At 35.9% G+C, this 15,109-nt stretch overlaps 1 protein-coding gene across 1 annotated transcript in view; it reads left to right on the top strand.

The window, feature by feature from the left end:
• The window catches only part of kcnh2b (potassium voltage-gated channel, subfamily H (eag-related), member 2b), a 258,779-nt gene that overhangs the window by 219,192 nt on the left and 24,478 nt on the right, over positions 1-15,109 (top strand). Inside the window, exon 6 of the mRNA XM_088643187.1 lies at positions 14,068-14,493. Coding sequence (XP_088499313.1) covers positions 14,068-14,493 — 426 coding nt within the window. The remainder of the gene's footprint in view (positions 1-14,067; positions 14,494-15,109) is intronic.

Below are 15,109 nucleotides of genomic sequence, written 5' to 3'. Positions count from 1 at the left end.
TCAAACATCCCAAGGAGCACTGTGCAAGCGATCATCTTGAAATGGAAGGAGTATCAGACCACTGCAAATCTACCAAGACCTGGCCGTCCCTCTAAACTTTCAGCTCAGACAAGGAGAAGACTGATCAGAGATGCAGCCAAGAGGCCCATGATCACTCTGGATGAACTGCAGAGAACTACAGCTGAGGTGGGAGAGTCTGTCCATAGGACAACAATCAGTCTTACACTGCACAAATCTGGCCTTTATGGAAGAGTGGCAAGAAGAAAGCCATTTCTCAAAGATATCCATAAAAAGTCTCGTCTAAAGTTTGCCACAAGCCACCTGGGAGACACCCCAAACATGTGGAAGAAGGTGCTCTGGTCAGATGAAACCAAAATCGAACTTTTTGGCCACAATGCAAAACGATATGTTTGGCGTAAAAGCAACACAGCTCATCACCCTCAACACACCATCCCCACTGTCAAACATGGTGGTGGCAGCATCATGGTTTGGGCCTGCTTTTCTTCAGCAGGGACAGGGAAGATGGTTAAAATTGAGGGGAAGATGGATGCAGCCAAATACAGGACCATTCTGGATGAAAACCTGTTGGAGTCTGCAAAAGACCTGAAACTGGGACGGAGATTTATCTTCCAACAAGACAATGATCCCAAACATACAGCAAAATCTACAAAGGAATGGTTCACAAATAAACGTATCCAGGTGTTTGAATGGCCAAGTCAAAGTCCAGACCTGAATCCAATCGAGAATCTGTGGAAAGAGCTGAAAACTGCTGTTCACAAACGCTCTCCATCCAACCTCACTGAGCTCGAGCTGTTTTGCAAGGAAGAATGGGCAAGAATTTCAGTCTCTCGATGTGCAAAACTGATAGAGACATACCCCAAGCGACTTGCAGCTGTAATCGCAGCAAAAGGTGGCTCTACAAAGTATTAACGCAAGGGGGCCGAATAATTTTGCACGCCCCACTTTTCATTTTTTTATTAGTTAAAAAAGTTTCAAAAATCCAATAGATTTCGTTCCACTTCACAATTGTGTCCCACTTGTTGGTGATTCTTCACATAAAATAAAAAATTTATATCTTTATGTTTGAAGCCTGAAATGTGGCAAAAGGTTGAAAAGTTCAAGGGGGCCGAATACTTTCGCAAGGCACTGTATATCACGGAGAGTGAGAAAATCTAGTCTGCATGTCAGGAGTAATAAAAATAAATGACTAAAGGGATAACCCAGAGTAGATTAAAAATACTTGAACACAGGACAGGCCTCTGGAGTGTATAAGATTTATTTTTTTAAGCAGTTTGGCTTTTAGAAGTAAAGTAAATTCCTTTTAATGAGCTGTTGCCTTCTGTAATACCTTGCATAAGAGAGGAGCTGCCAGAGAAGTCATCTGATTGTTCCTTTGATCAAGGTCAGCTGAGCAGACCTCTTTTTGCACTTCATCCTAGTCCCCTTCTTCATTCTTTGGCAATTTACCGGGCATTCTAGAGAGAAGATGTATCATTGACTAAATGGACAGTATCATTGCACCAGGCATGCTGTAGATCGGGTCTGAAAGTCCTGATCTGAAACCAGGTTGTTTTGATCTGCATTTCTTTACACCTCTCTCTTGAAAGCCTGAAACAAAAGCTCTGCAAGGTCCTACAATCCTACAATCCTAGAACTGTTCGGACCAGTTAAAAAAATATCAGTCACTGTGATTGATTGCATTGTGACTGATGGATGGATAAATGGATGGATGGATTTCTTTTATATATTAAAAGGAAGTTTGAGAAAGTCAAGATCACCTTGGCCTGGTGGCTGTGATTTAGAGCTCGATACATGGAGTGCCCAGAATATGTCATTGTTCCCATGAAGACAACATTCATTTCTTTGAATTTTGAGATCATCTGACATTTATAGTTTATTGTGCATATTTCAGCAGTTATTTTTCTATGAAATTATAGAATTTCTGGTGCTTATATTTATTTCCTGTCATTAAAAGTTTGTTTTAGACAAATACACTTTAAAGGGATATCAGCAGGGGTGTATTGTGATGCAGGCATGGCTTTGAAACTAAATTCTAGTTCCATTTAAACATGGAATGTTCATTCCCATCTTCATTATATTAAAGAGTTTTGTCTGTATTCCTGAACAAAATGTTTATTTCACCTGCAGAATATGGGACTTTGTAATAAGAAATGCCTGACTCACCTGGGGTTTTTAAAAAGGCAGGATAAGTGGCTGATCTGAAATTCTTAGTGGGAGGATTCCTGAGTTGGGGCAAGCCAACAATTCACACTTTTAGAATTGTTGGCCTTCTCACTTAGCTGAGTGATCCTGCCTTCTGAAAGACAGGGCTTCTGACTAAATCAAAGAATTCCTTTCACTCTATATACAGATAGGAACAATGATTTAGCTTGTGGCTGTTAAGCTTGTGCCCATTAATAGAGTGTGCATTCAAAAGATGTCCATATACTGTTTATACATATAGTATATTCCTTTAAAAAACTGAAACAAAATGAACAATACTGGTTAAGTGGGGGCAACAAATGTAAATGATGTATTAAGTGTAAAATATAATTAGCTTTATTTCTCTTCTTTTCAATTTACCAGATGATTCATAATTACTGAAAATATATGAAGCATATACTCTAAATCCTAAAAACAACTCACCTTAAGACTTAACTTTATTTGATAAATATGAGATGATATGGATCTGAGTATCTGGATAAAGTAACAGAGTGAATGCTATTCATTTTTTACTCACATGGGTGTACAGTATGTCAGGTTTCTTATGATATAACCCATATTTGATTAGTAATTATGCATACCTATGGACTGTGAGTGAATAGGGGTAGAGCTGCTGTATAAGATGATTTCTCAGCCTGAATTGGAAGAAGTGATTATAAAATGGATGAATGGATTAACAAATGTATAACAGGCTTATTGAACAATTTATCCCAGATCCCAAACAACCCAGTAACAAAGCAAAACAAAAATATTTTTATTATAATTTTTAAATGATAAATTGTTGCAGCCTACAAGCTCACAAATAATGCATTCTACTACTAGGACAAGGGAGACCAGGAAGAAGAACTGAGAACTATGAATGGAAAACCATGGGCAATGTCAGAAGATTCAGAGTACTGTAAGATTTTTGAAGTGCTGAAGGATATGTCTTCCTATCTTTAAAGGATATGCATCCATGTATTTACTGTATATATTTAAATGTGAAAAAATGGCTGCAAGCTCCTCTGCATTGCTCAACAATGTATGAGGTTATCCAGAAACATATGCTTGCACTATATCCTTATCTCAACTGCTGGCTTTCAGCAGATTTTTGAAGATATTTATCAAGTTAAGGTTTACCCCAATAATGTGTCACAATGCTATGAAGTATATAGAGCAAAGCAGCAACTGATCTGTCACTTTGTCTCTTATACTGGCATCACATACTGTAGGACAGCATGGTACTGCTGTTAACTAAGGTGCAGTATTACTATCCTTAACATAAAAAACACAAATGCAGCACTTATTAACAAGTATGTTCTTGTTTTAGATAGATACTTTATTGATCCCGTGAGGGAAATTGCAGTGCAACAGCATCTTAACACAGACAACACAGCCACAGTGTAACGAATTATATAATAATAGTACAATACATACAATACAATACAAGAGTTACTCACAGTCCGGACACACAAAGAACAAACTAGAACAGAACAGTACACAGAAAAATCGTATCACACATATGAATATAAATATAGATGTAAATATAGATATAGATATAAATATAGATATAAATGTATTGCACAGGTCCCTGGCATATATTGCACAAAAAACGGTTGTAAACGGGAAAAAGAAAAAGAAAGAGAACAGATGTAGCAGTAGATGTGTAGATGCGTTCAGTCCAGAAACAGGTCACTGTCGATGTTGCCTCTGCCCAGACGCAAGGTGGATGCGTTGTACAGTCTTATGGCAGAAGGTAAGAATGACCTCCTGTAGCGCTCCCTGTTGCTCCATGGATGAATCAGTCTATTGCTGAACGTGCTCTTCATTTCTGCAAGCCTGTCATAGAGGGGATGGGAGATGTTGTCCATGATGGCCTCTAGTTTGGACATCATTCTCCTCTCAGCCACTACCTCCAAGGGGTCCAGGTCAGACCCAATGACAGAGCTTGCTCTCCTGATGAGCTTGTTCAGCCTTTTAGAATCCACTGCTCTAATCCCAGAGCTCCAGCACACCACTGCGTAGAAAATGGCACTCGCTACCACCGACTGATAGAACATATGTAGCATCTTACTACACACATTGAAGGACCTGAGCCTCCTCAAGAAGTAAAGTCTTATTTGAGAATGTATAAACTCTTATCTGTTTGTGGTTAAGTTAATTGCACTCTATTGACATGGTTTTGTGATTAACATTTAATATTCATCGCTCTGTTCACTAAGTCAATAAATGTGACTGATTATGGCTGTTAGGAATATTTTATACTGTATGTCATTAGCATATGTCAAAAATAGAAAGGTTGGGAAAACATTCCTGTGCTCTTCCTGGTGTGGTAGCAATCATCCTACTAGCCTTGCTGATGGATGTTAGGGTTGATACTAGAATGTTTGTCTCCAGAGGAAATGTGAAAGTCAGTAACCTCTTGTCCCAGATCTTCAAACAGTTGTTTGTGTGCTCAGCTTTAATTACCCAGCCTGAATTAAGATAAATCCAGGAAGCTTCTGTTACCTTGCAGTGATTTCACAAATCTACCAGATGACCAAAAATGCTAAATTAAATTATTACAATTAAATTATAGTGGGATTTAAAATGGCAAAATTTATTTTTGTCAAATTTTACTGGGAAGAAAAAATGACAATATTTTGCATTAAGCAATATATGGATTTTGGACAGATTTTGATTTGTGATGTCTACATTCATATACTGTACGCTATTTTCTAATTATTGTAAAATTGTGTCGTATTTATCAGAATTAAAAGTCCCTTTACTCTTTATTAGCAATATGTATAAATATTAGTAATTTCCAATTCCTTATGTTTATAATAGGCAGTTAATTGCAAAATATCCCAAAGTGCCTTACTGTACATATTGGAAGGGGCTTACTTTATTTACCACTGAAGTTTATTACCCACCTGGGAGACATGCAGCAGCCATTGTGCACTAGCTGTCCCACTGAACAGCAGATCAGGTGGGAAACTGAAAAAAAGACTTCACAAACTAAATTAAGAGGAAACTTTGGGGAGAACAGAGCTTACAGAGTGAAATTTAGGGCATCAGTATTTACTGTTGTTAAAAAAACAGTGTTGTAGCATCTTTAATCACTCAGGAACTTGTTTTAAAATGTCACCTGAAATATAACTAAAGCTTAAGCAAAAGGTCCTCATAGTGGGGTCATGCTCAATGGTAATGGTCAAAGTGGGGGGCAAGCTGCTTTTCCTTATAGCTCTCCCTTCAAAGTATTTATTTAAAAAGAAATACAGGATGTTTATTTCAGTGCCCATGTACACCACGAGTGTTTGGGGTGGCACTGTACAGGGGTAAAATTTAAATTAGCGTTGAACAAAAAGATAGAGATAAAAATACTGAAAAATGAAAAAGGGCAAACACTAATTAAAAGCCTGACTAGACAGATAACATAATTTAGACTGTACTAGAAAGGTCCAGTTCTGCCCAGCTTGTGAGATACTGTATAAATTCAGATTACAAGGTGATAATGCTACCTTACTAATTTAAGTAAAACTAAATGTACTGTAAGCTTAGCTTCTTTTTTATTTACAACAACATGATTAATTATCATTATTTCAACTGGTTTGTTCTTAAGCTGAATTGGTCAAAACTAATTTTAGTGAAATGTAGCAAAGTCAAAATGTATTTAAGGTTAACTTGATCCCCAATTTCTTAGTGAACTGTGTTGGTTGCCGTTGGCAGCCTGAAATTACCACAGGGGAATATTAAGATTTTAACAGAACTGTCTTCCAAACTCTTCTTCACGGTTTGCTGGAGGAGAGTGGCAGCCACAGTGATAGATGTGTCTTTTACCTGCAAATCCAATTATCTCTTTCAGAGAATAGATGTTCATCCAGTTTCCCGACTGATGATTCACAAAACTCCTTGACACAGTGCAAATGAGTGTAACTGAGCTTTAAGACTGACATGTCTGTGGAAAATATCAAAATTAAGAGCATCTCAGTGTTGCCAACATTAGATTTGTTATAGTTTGTCAGAAATTTATTTCTGTATTAATAAAGATGTTAAATAAAGATGAGTTCAGAAGATGAAAATGACTTATTGTCTCTACAAAAGAGTAGGCATGTCTAGTTTCTATCTACAGGTCTCCTTTTGATTCCACAGAGACTGGAAAGAGGTAGAGGAGTAACACTGTTACTAAGAACACACTAAGAATTTCAGGCAAGGAATATACAGTAACCTAGATGAATCAAGAATCTAAAAAGTCCTGTGTGTTATATATATAAACGAAACATTTGAAAGACATACTGTTAGGAAATCATAATATTTAGACCTTTTTATAACAGTCTTGCATAAAGTAATCATGAGTATACAGTATGTGTAAAGAAAAAAGTGGTTATCATGGCAGAAGGAAGACCTTCAACTAAACTTAAATGGCTGACACGACTAGTAATTTTCCTTCCTCTGTTTGTCAGAAAGCCTATTACAGGGAATGCATAGGGTATATGGATCAAGTCTTTGCAAATAATCAAAATAAAATGAGCAATTGGATTCACTTCTGGACCTGGGGTGCTGTCTCGGGGGTTTGTACAGATGCTGCCGTCCAGAATGTGTGTCAAAATTTGCACCAACTGTATACTAAGGTATATTACATTCCTGTCCACACTACTTTCAGATCTACACTTCTCAAAACGGATCGATAAGTGGCACTTGAATTGCTTAGTCTAATAATCATAATATAGGGAAATATGACATAATTCAGGTGTTATACTGTTTAAGCATATAAAGTATGTAGCCTAGCTACCATTTTAACATGTAATGTTGCTGTAGAGTTTTTTTTCTGAAAAGGGGATTACATGCCATGAATGGAGCCTGGATCCATTAGATTGAAAGCTCCCTCATTAAACTATTACATACGGTAATTCAAAGTACAGTACTGGAACTTTTTTTTTTAAATCACTTAATAGGGAATCATGTAACTGAAGGGAAAGTTTGGTGGCTGAAAATAAAAATAACCAAAGTATAACAAATAAATGTAATTAATTATATTAATTTATTAATATAAATATAAATATAATATATTAATAAAGCTGCTAGTGGTAGATTAAAATAAAGAATAAGGTACAAAAACGTATTCCATCTTCATAAATACTCTGCATCAAATTCTTTAACATTCAGTCACTTCCTGTCACTTGCTGTCATTATTTTTGGAAAATGTTGATGTGCTCGTTTTAACTACATTTCTCATGCACAATTGCAAGTGTGAAATTAAAACAAAAACAATAAAGAACATATGATTGAACAAACATAAGTTATATAACTGCTTATAAATCACAAGCCTGGATGGGATCCAAGGAAGCAGAAATCTGGATTTCTGGGGGGTGTAGTTTTTGTGGACAGTGGGAAGACCTGGCAATCTAGATTTATGTTTTACTGTCTTTTCAGTAGTTGAAAAAATGAGAAATAATGTGGCACAGGACACAAGTACAGCTAGTGGAGAACACTGTTCGATTTAAGCTATTTGAGTACTTTTATGCACAATGTACTGTATGCTGAAAAGAATGCAAACAGCAATACATGTATATAGAAAGTTTTCTGATTTCATTAAAGTTTTCTGGCTCATTTGAGCATTGTGTGTTGATTGTAGCCATAGACTTGTCTAGTTCATTGCCCATCAAGAAATGTTTATCTCATTTTTTTTTGCAATTCCTAAACATGATTGCAAAACTAAAATTGAAGTTTATTATCCCTTTAAATAGGTGACTTCAGGAACTTAGAATGTTTTGGAGTCATGGCAAGAGCCCCCCTGATGGAACAGTGGGTGTTCTGAAGAGAACAGCTGACAGATTGGTCAGTCAAGAAATTAATATTTTAACTGCCCCTCATTTTTGAGGGCATTGAGTGATTTGGGAATTTACTGACTGTAAAGATGTTTTACATTGACCGACTCTGCAGACAAAGCCAAAGAATTGTCCTCAAGTCTACGAGTTGTACTATCAACAATACAGATTAATCAACACGTATCTCAAGGAAAACTACTCATAGAGATGTGAGCTGTTTCCAAATCAGTCCTTTGTCTATTATTGTGTTATTATAGAATTACTGTATCTGTTCCTTCTGTGATTGATTAACATCTTAGTTACATACTGTACTTCCCCTTTAGATATTAAAAGTTGTTTTCCCTCAATTTTTTGGCAGATTTAGAATTCTATTACAGTATATTAATTGTAATTTACTATAAATTATTCCTGTTGTGTTACTGTCACATCAACTATATTACTTGTAATTTTGTCCTAAAAATAATATTTTAATTACATCTATTTTATTTGCTTTGTATTAAACACAAACAATATTATCTCATTTGCTCAAATTGATTAAAAGTTTCATTTTAAATGTTACTTGAGTAAGAAATGGTAGAGACACAATGTTTTTTTTTGTGATTTCAAATTTAATAGATGTTATAATATAAGTTTTTTTTTTAGGATAGAAGTGTCAAACTCATCACTGTGAATGAGCAATGGGGCAAGCTAGTATCTACACCTATCATTCAGCACTGGTTACTATGGTAACTAATTTGACAGGTACCACCTGGAGTCAATTATCTAGCATGACCGCCTTTTCTAGGAGTCAATATTTGCAACCTGGACCCAATGAATATGAAATCATGCTTTTCTGTGAGTTTCACAGCTATACATTACAGAGCTCCTGAGAATATAATTTCCAGATTTCCCACTTCTTTTTTTCTTGTGTTTGATGTCAATGGCTTAAATTGGATCTTCTGCAACTTGTGTCTGAACATCTGTGTTTGTGATGGTAAAGTCTTGATATCATCTTTAGTTTATAACTCTTCACTCTATGATTTCAGGCACTAGAGTAAAACATACAGTACCGGTTTAGTGATATGATGTCATGTGGCAGTATCAAGTTTCAGTTTTCATTTATTCATCCTTTTCAGCTTCCCCGTGTTAGTGTTTTGTAAATCAGGGCTGCATGAATATGAGATTTGCCAGTTCCCCTGTCATGTGAAGAGAAGGCAAGCATTTATTTGTTACTAGTCTGCGAGTCAGTCACAATCAGCATTAAGAATTATCAAATTCCTGTATCTCAGCATCTCAGATCAGATGCAGAGAAACTTTTACTTCACTCAATCTTCACGATTTTATTACAGTTCATTTCACCAATTTTTTCACTAATCATTTACTTCAGCTTGAATGTTCCTACTCCCAGGCCACCCTTAGTGAAGACCTTCAAGTGAAAAAGATAGGTAGACAAAACATTAATGCATAAAAACATAAAACATCACATTACACATTCATAACATTATTTTCTGATATTAACCTAAAAACAAATAGTAGCATTTGCTTGTCATGAAAAAAAAAGTACTTTGTAGAACACCTAAACAAAGAGATCTCTATCTGCTTATTTTACCAGTGCACAAATGAGCTGGGTGCCCTACTCAGAAATCACCAGCAGACTGTCTATGTTTTCACAGTTCAACTCCCCCCCTGTCCAATTAAAGGACAAGTTAAAAGTGATCCACAAAAAGCCAGTTCTGGAAAAGACAATCTTTACATCTCAATAAGCCAGTAATGTCTTCAAACTTCAGGTTTTATTTGTTTTTTTAAACTAAATTGCAGAAGCTGACCATCAATGAGTTCAGAAATGTACAATGATTATTTTATCAATATCTACCTACATTCCTAACTACTGTCACAGATAAATGCATTTATGGCCTTAATTTTAATGTTTTTCACAAAGTGAATAATGCCAGGACAAACATTATCTGTTAATCCCACTTATTCATCAATTATGTATTTTGAAAATTTACTGAGCACTAATCTTGATTGTTAGTGGTGTCAATTCCAAATGCAAAAATGTAGCATGAAAAGGTAATAATACAAAGTAATGAACATACATTGTGAATTTTCTTATGTCTCTTAAGTTGATTTTCCTTTTTAAAAAAAGACATACATAGAATCTTAGTAGAGAAAAAAGATAATCAACTTATTTATAAGATAATGTAGTAAGAAAAGTGCAAGCAAGCAAGAACTGCTCCATTTTTTTCTTATTTTATTAATGACAGTGAATTACAGTATTCACTTTATTTTGTGCTAAACAAAAAACGTGCAATCAAAAACCACTGTGGCTATCTCCTACTATAACCAAAATATTTACTTTCAGTATTAATTATGGGAAATTCCATGATCATCATAATCGTCAATCACACAGACACACACACTCACACCAGGGCCAATTTTCTAAAAACTTACTTATTAACTTTGTCTTTGGTGTGTTGGAGGAAACTGAAATATTGGGAGGAAACCCACATGAACATGGGGAGAACACAAAAACTACACATACATCATCCAGAACCCAGGGCATTTCACTATATTTAAGTGCTGTTTCGTTGATTTCATGCACTACAGAACTGCATGGCAAACTTTGGAGAAAATAAAATCATTGTTGTCTAAGACATCAGCTCCACTGTAAGGCACAAATGCTACCAAATTCTGTTTATATAAGAGGATATTAAATTTTAATAAAAATATGGATTTTTAAAGTATGAAAATATTAGTTTACTCCTATAACCCTCGTTTCATTAAAGAAAAGAGCAGCCAGCAACCAATGGTTTATTTTGTAAGTTGCCCTGGAAAATGATGCCTGCTAAGCAAACAAATGATAATAATATTGCTGGCCTTAATAATATTGCCGGCCTGCCTACCCCCCGGGGCAGAGGAATGATTATTTATAGCAATACTGCTGACGGTCCTGTCAGGAGCAGCAGTGGGGGGAGTAAGAGGTTAGGGACATTGAATTCCAGAATGGAGGGCTGTAGGATCAAATCCCAGGAGGGATGCTGCTGTTGCATCCTTTAGCAAGGCACTTCACTAAGCATTGCTCCAGTAAATGTCATCCTGTACAAATGAATACAGTCAGAAAAATACTAATGATCCTCTTGTTCGGGTCAATTGTTTCAATAAATGATACACTTAATGGAGGGAAGACATCCTGGTGTATAATTTCTTGGTTTAGTCTTGTCACCCTTTTTATGATTGGATGCTACATTATCAGTTCTCCAGTCAGTGTGTATTGCCCATGTACTGAGTAATTGTTGAAAGAATTCTATTAATCGAAATACCATCTCTTGTTTACTTACATACAATTGATAGAATGGAGGAGGTAGAATCTGGAGAAAAACTGCAAGAGAAGTAAGCAGAGACATAAAGTGATCCCAAGGGACAAGCAGACTTTCAAAGGATCAGATAATTAAATACTTGTACTTAAAGTTCGGGGGTATTAGGGATAAACTGCAATAAACAGAAGCTATGGCCTTAGCATGGGACTATGTACAGTAAATGGAATGACAGAGACATAACTCAAAGAGACATTGAAGAATACAACAATAGTGGGTACACAGTATACACAGGCAAAAGAAAAGATGTAAGAAGCAGTGGTGTAGCACTACATTAAAAAGGGGTATTCTGGCATGGATGCTTAGCCAGGATAAAATAAGTTTTTTATGCTCTTGTTGGGTTAAACTGAGAAAAACGTCATAATCCAGTAGAATTAGTATGTCACCCTTAAATCATAACCTGAAAAGACTTTCACTAATTTAAGTGAAAAAAACTCAACCAATTTGTGATTTCTGAAAATGCTCTAACCCAGATGTTCGCAATCATTCTCACTTATATGCACAATACATGTAGATTTCAACAATGTGTTAAAAGATATTTGTACTGTATATCTATTTACAGTAAATGCTTCTGTTACTGGATGGCATAAGAGGCCCTTCTTTGGCTATTTGTCTTGAAAAAGACATCTGCATATTATTGAAATTATTAACTGTGCAATTATTTCCTGGATAAATAATTGCTTTGAAAAAATGACTAGAGGAGCTTATAAGGTTCATAATAAAGAAAGAAGGCAGGATTAATGGATTCTCATCTATAACCTATTCTTTTTCTGATGAAAGAATAAAAATATGTGATCTTTGTTTTGTCTTTACCTTTCTCAGACTGAATAGTTTTTTGCCTATACCCTGAAGCATGTGTTGTACAGTATGTGATAAAATTCTGAAAATGGTCTTTTACAAGACCCCATTTATCATTAAATAGACAATAAAAAATTCCCATGAGATTTCTTTCTGTTACTTTCTCTCAAGAGGCGTGCATATTTCTGCATTATTCACAATTGCAATGTAGGATGCAAAACACTGAACTAGAAAAAAATAAAATGCGTATGAGATGCTAGGAATTATGTATTAAGTAAGAAGTAAAGGTTAATTCCACACTGTAAAATAGAAAGGAGTAATAAGGCTAATAAACTACAGCGTTGTTTTTCTCCTTTCTATTTTTCATAGTTAAATTAACCTTTACTTATTCCTATGCAGCTAATGCACACTGATGCAGCCCCTCACTCAAACATTATGTCTTAAGTAGCCAATAAATCTTCTACTGTACTATATAATTACTTTAGTTATATATGAATTACTGCCCAAGAATATTTTATACAGTTCAAAAAGGTTAATTGATGCAAAATCCAAAACAAATATGTACAGTCAATGCAAAACAACCAGTAGAGTACATTTTAAATACTTTTCAAATAAGTTTTAAATGAAATCATGGCACATACAAGTAAGTCACTGGATAAGAGCAGTACAGTACATAGTCATGTACACCAATAGATGAGTAGCTCTTTCTCACATACTGTACATAATTTTCTTTAAATTATAATTGGTGACATGATAGAAAAGTTTATTGTCGGAGTTATATTGTTCCTAAGAATAACAAAATACTCAGCTCATGTTATGCAATTTTATAAAAGTGTCCAGTTTAGCCAAGAGAGTGCTCAACTCACCAACACCAACAACAGAAGGTACAGTAACTGTGCAGCTTTGGAAGAGAGGTGAAATATCCCACAACAGACTGTCTAGATTTATCTGAGGATTGTGTTAAACGCTCAGTGAGTATGTAAGTGATACTGTGTATTTTTTTGTTTTGTTTTTACAGTGTGTCACATTTCATACTGAAAACAGGTTGTGGGAGTCTGGCACAAGCTACTCTGCCATTTTCCTGGCTGGATGAGATCTTTAGATCAATTAGCTGCTAACTACCAAACACCCTAGATGGGCCTCTTCTCTTATCTAACTGTCCATAACTTGTTATACTTTTTCTGTACTTTGATCCCATTTCCTTTCATTTGATTTTTTGAATATGTGTTTTAATGATTTAAACCTGAGTGTTGCTTACAGATATAAATGTGTTTCAAATGTAGATTGTGCAAAGATGACAGCTTGTTTGTTGAGTACTGTATTCAGAGTACTTTGGCATACTTTCTTTTTAACGTTAACTTGTGAATCAAAAATCTAAAATTTCTAAGCAATGCCACAATGAAAAATTGAATGAAATGTCAACTGAGAGATTAAACTATATCATACATATAATACTAGTATATGGGAAAGGTGACAAGTTACTTGACAGCCAGCATTTAGAAATGATGGTGCTGAGCAGAATCTTTAATAACACCTAACAGCTAAGCTGAAGAATGTTCAATATCCTTTTCATATGTTGTTTGAAAAGTTTAAAAAATGACTTATTGGCTTTACTGTATATTTGTGGAATTTCACAATATAATTTCACAAAAAATTCAATACAGTTTGTGCAATATATGCAATCTAAAGTTAAATGAGTGTATGAACTTTAGACATAGAGCACATTTTGAACCTCTTTTTCTCTCACCATACATTTTATCTTAGCGTCACGATATTTCACTTGGTTATTCTTGTGAACCCCTGTTTTTTCTGTCTTCTAGTGTTTTATTCCAATTGCTCATCTCATCCACGTGTTTAATTGCTCTTTTGGCAGCACAAGCCTGACGCCAGGTTTCACTGTTTTACAGGTCTTATCATTAGGTGCCGATGTCCTTCCAGAGTACAAGCTCCAGGCTCCTCGGATCCACAAATGGACAATTTTACATTACAGCCCCTTCAAGGCAGTGTGGGATTGGTTGATCCTGCTGCTGGTCATTTACACAGCCATCTTCACACCCTACTCCGCCGCTTTCTTGCTCAATGACCAGGAGGATGCAGCGCAAAACGATTGTGCCTACTCCTGCAACCCACTCAACGTGGTGGACCTTATTGTGGACATCATGTTTATCATCGATATCATCATCAACTTCCGTACCACCTATGTCAACACCAATGACGAGGTAGTGAGCCACCCAGGCCGCATTGCCGTCCACTACTTCAAGGGCTGGTTCCTAATTGACATGGTGGCTGCCATCCCCTTCGACCTGCTCATCTTCAGGTCCGGCTCAGAGGAGGTGAGGATCTTCATTGTGCACAATGACAGCTTGAAAGGATCCATCCCAGTCACCAATATGTCTAGAGTTCTGTTAATAAAGATAATAATAAACATAATAATAATAAATTCCTCCATTACACTTATCAGCTACATTCAAAGCACTTTACAGGTAACGGGGACTCCCCTCCACCACCAATGTGCTGCACACATCAGCTCTCAGTGTGGAGGAGAAAGAACAATGATCCCAATTTATAGATGGGGATCATTAGGAGGCAGTGATTGATAAAGGCGAGGGGGAAATTTGGCTGGACATCGGGATTACACCCCTACTCTGGACCTCAGTTTCATGTCTCATTCAAAGGACGGCCCCGTTTTTTACAGTATAATGTCCCCGTCACTTTACTGGGGCATTAGGACACACACAGACCACAGGGTGAGCACTCCCTACTGGTCCCAATAACACCTCTTCCAGCAGCAACCTAGTACAACTAGGATAATTAAAAATCATTAAATAAGAATAAGATAAAAAATAATTTAATATAATGAAAATTACATTTTAAATAATATTATATTGATAATTTATCAGGAATATGTAAAACTAGGGCACAATTTTGAACTACCATCAGGGACACAGC

The sequence above is a fragment of the Lepisosteus platostomus genome, chromosome 8, assembly GCF_059453375.1.
Source record: "Lepisosteus platostomus isolate fLepPlt1 chromosome 8, fLepPlt1.hap1, whole genome shotgun sequence".
NCBI lineage: Eukaryota > Metazoa > Chordata > Actinopteri > Semionotiformes > Lepisosteidae > Lepisosteus > Lepisosteus platostomus.
This window is presented reverse-complemented; position numbering and strand designations above follow the sequence as displayed.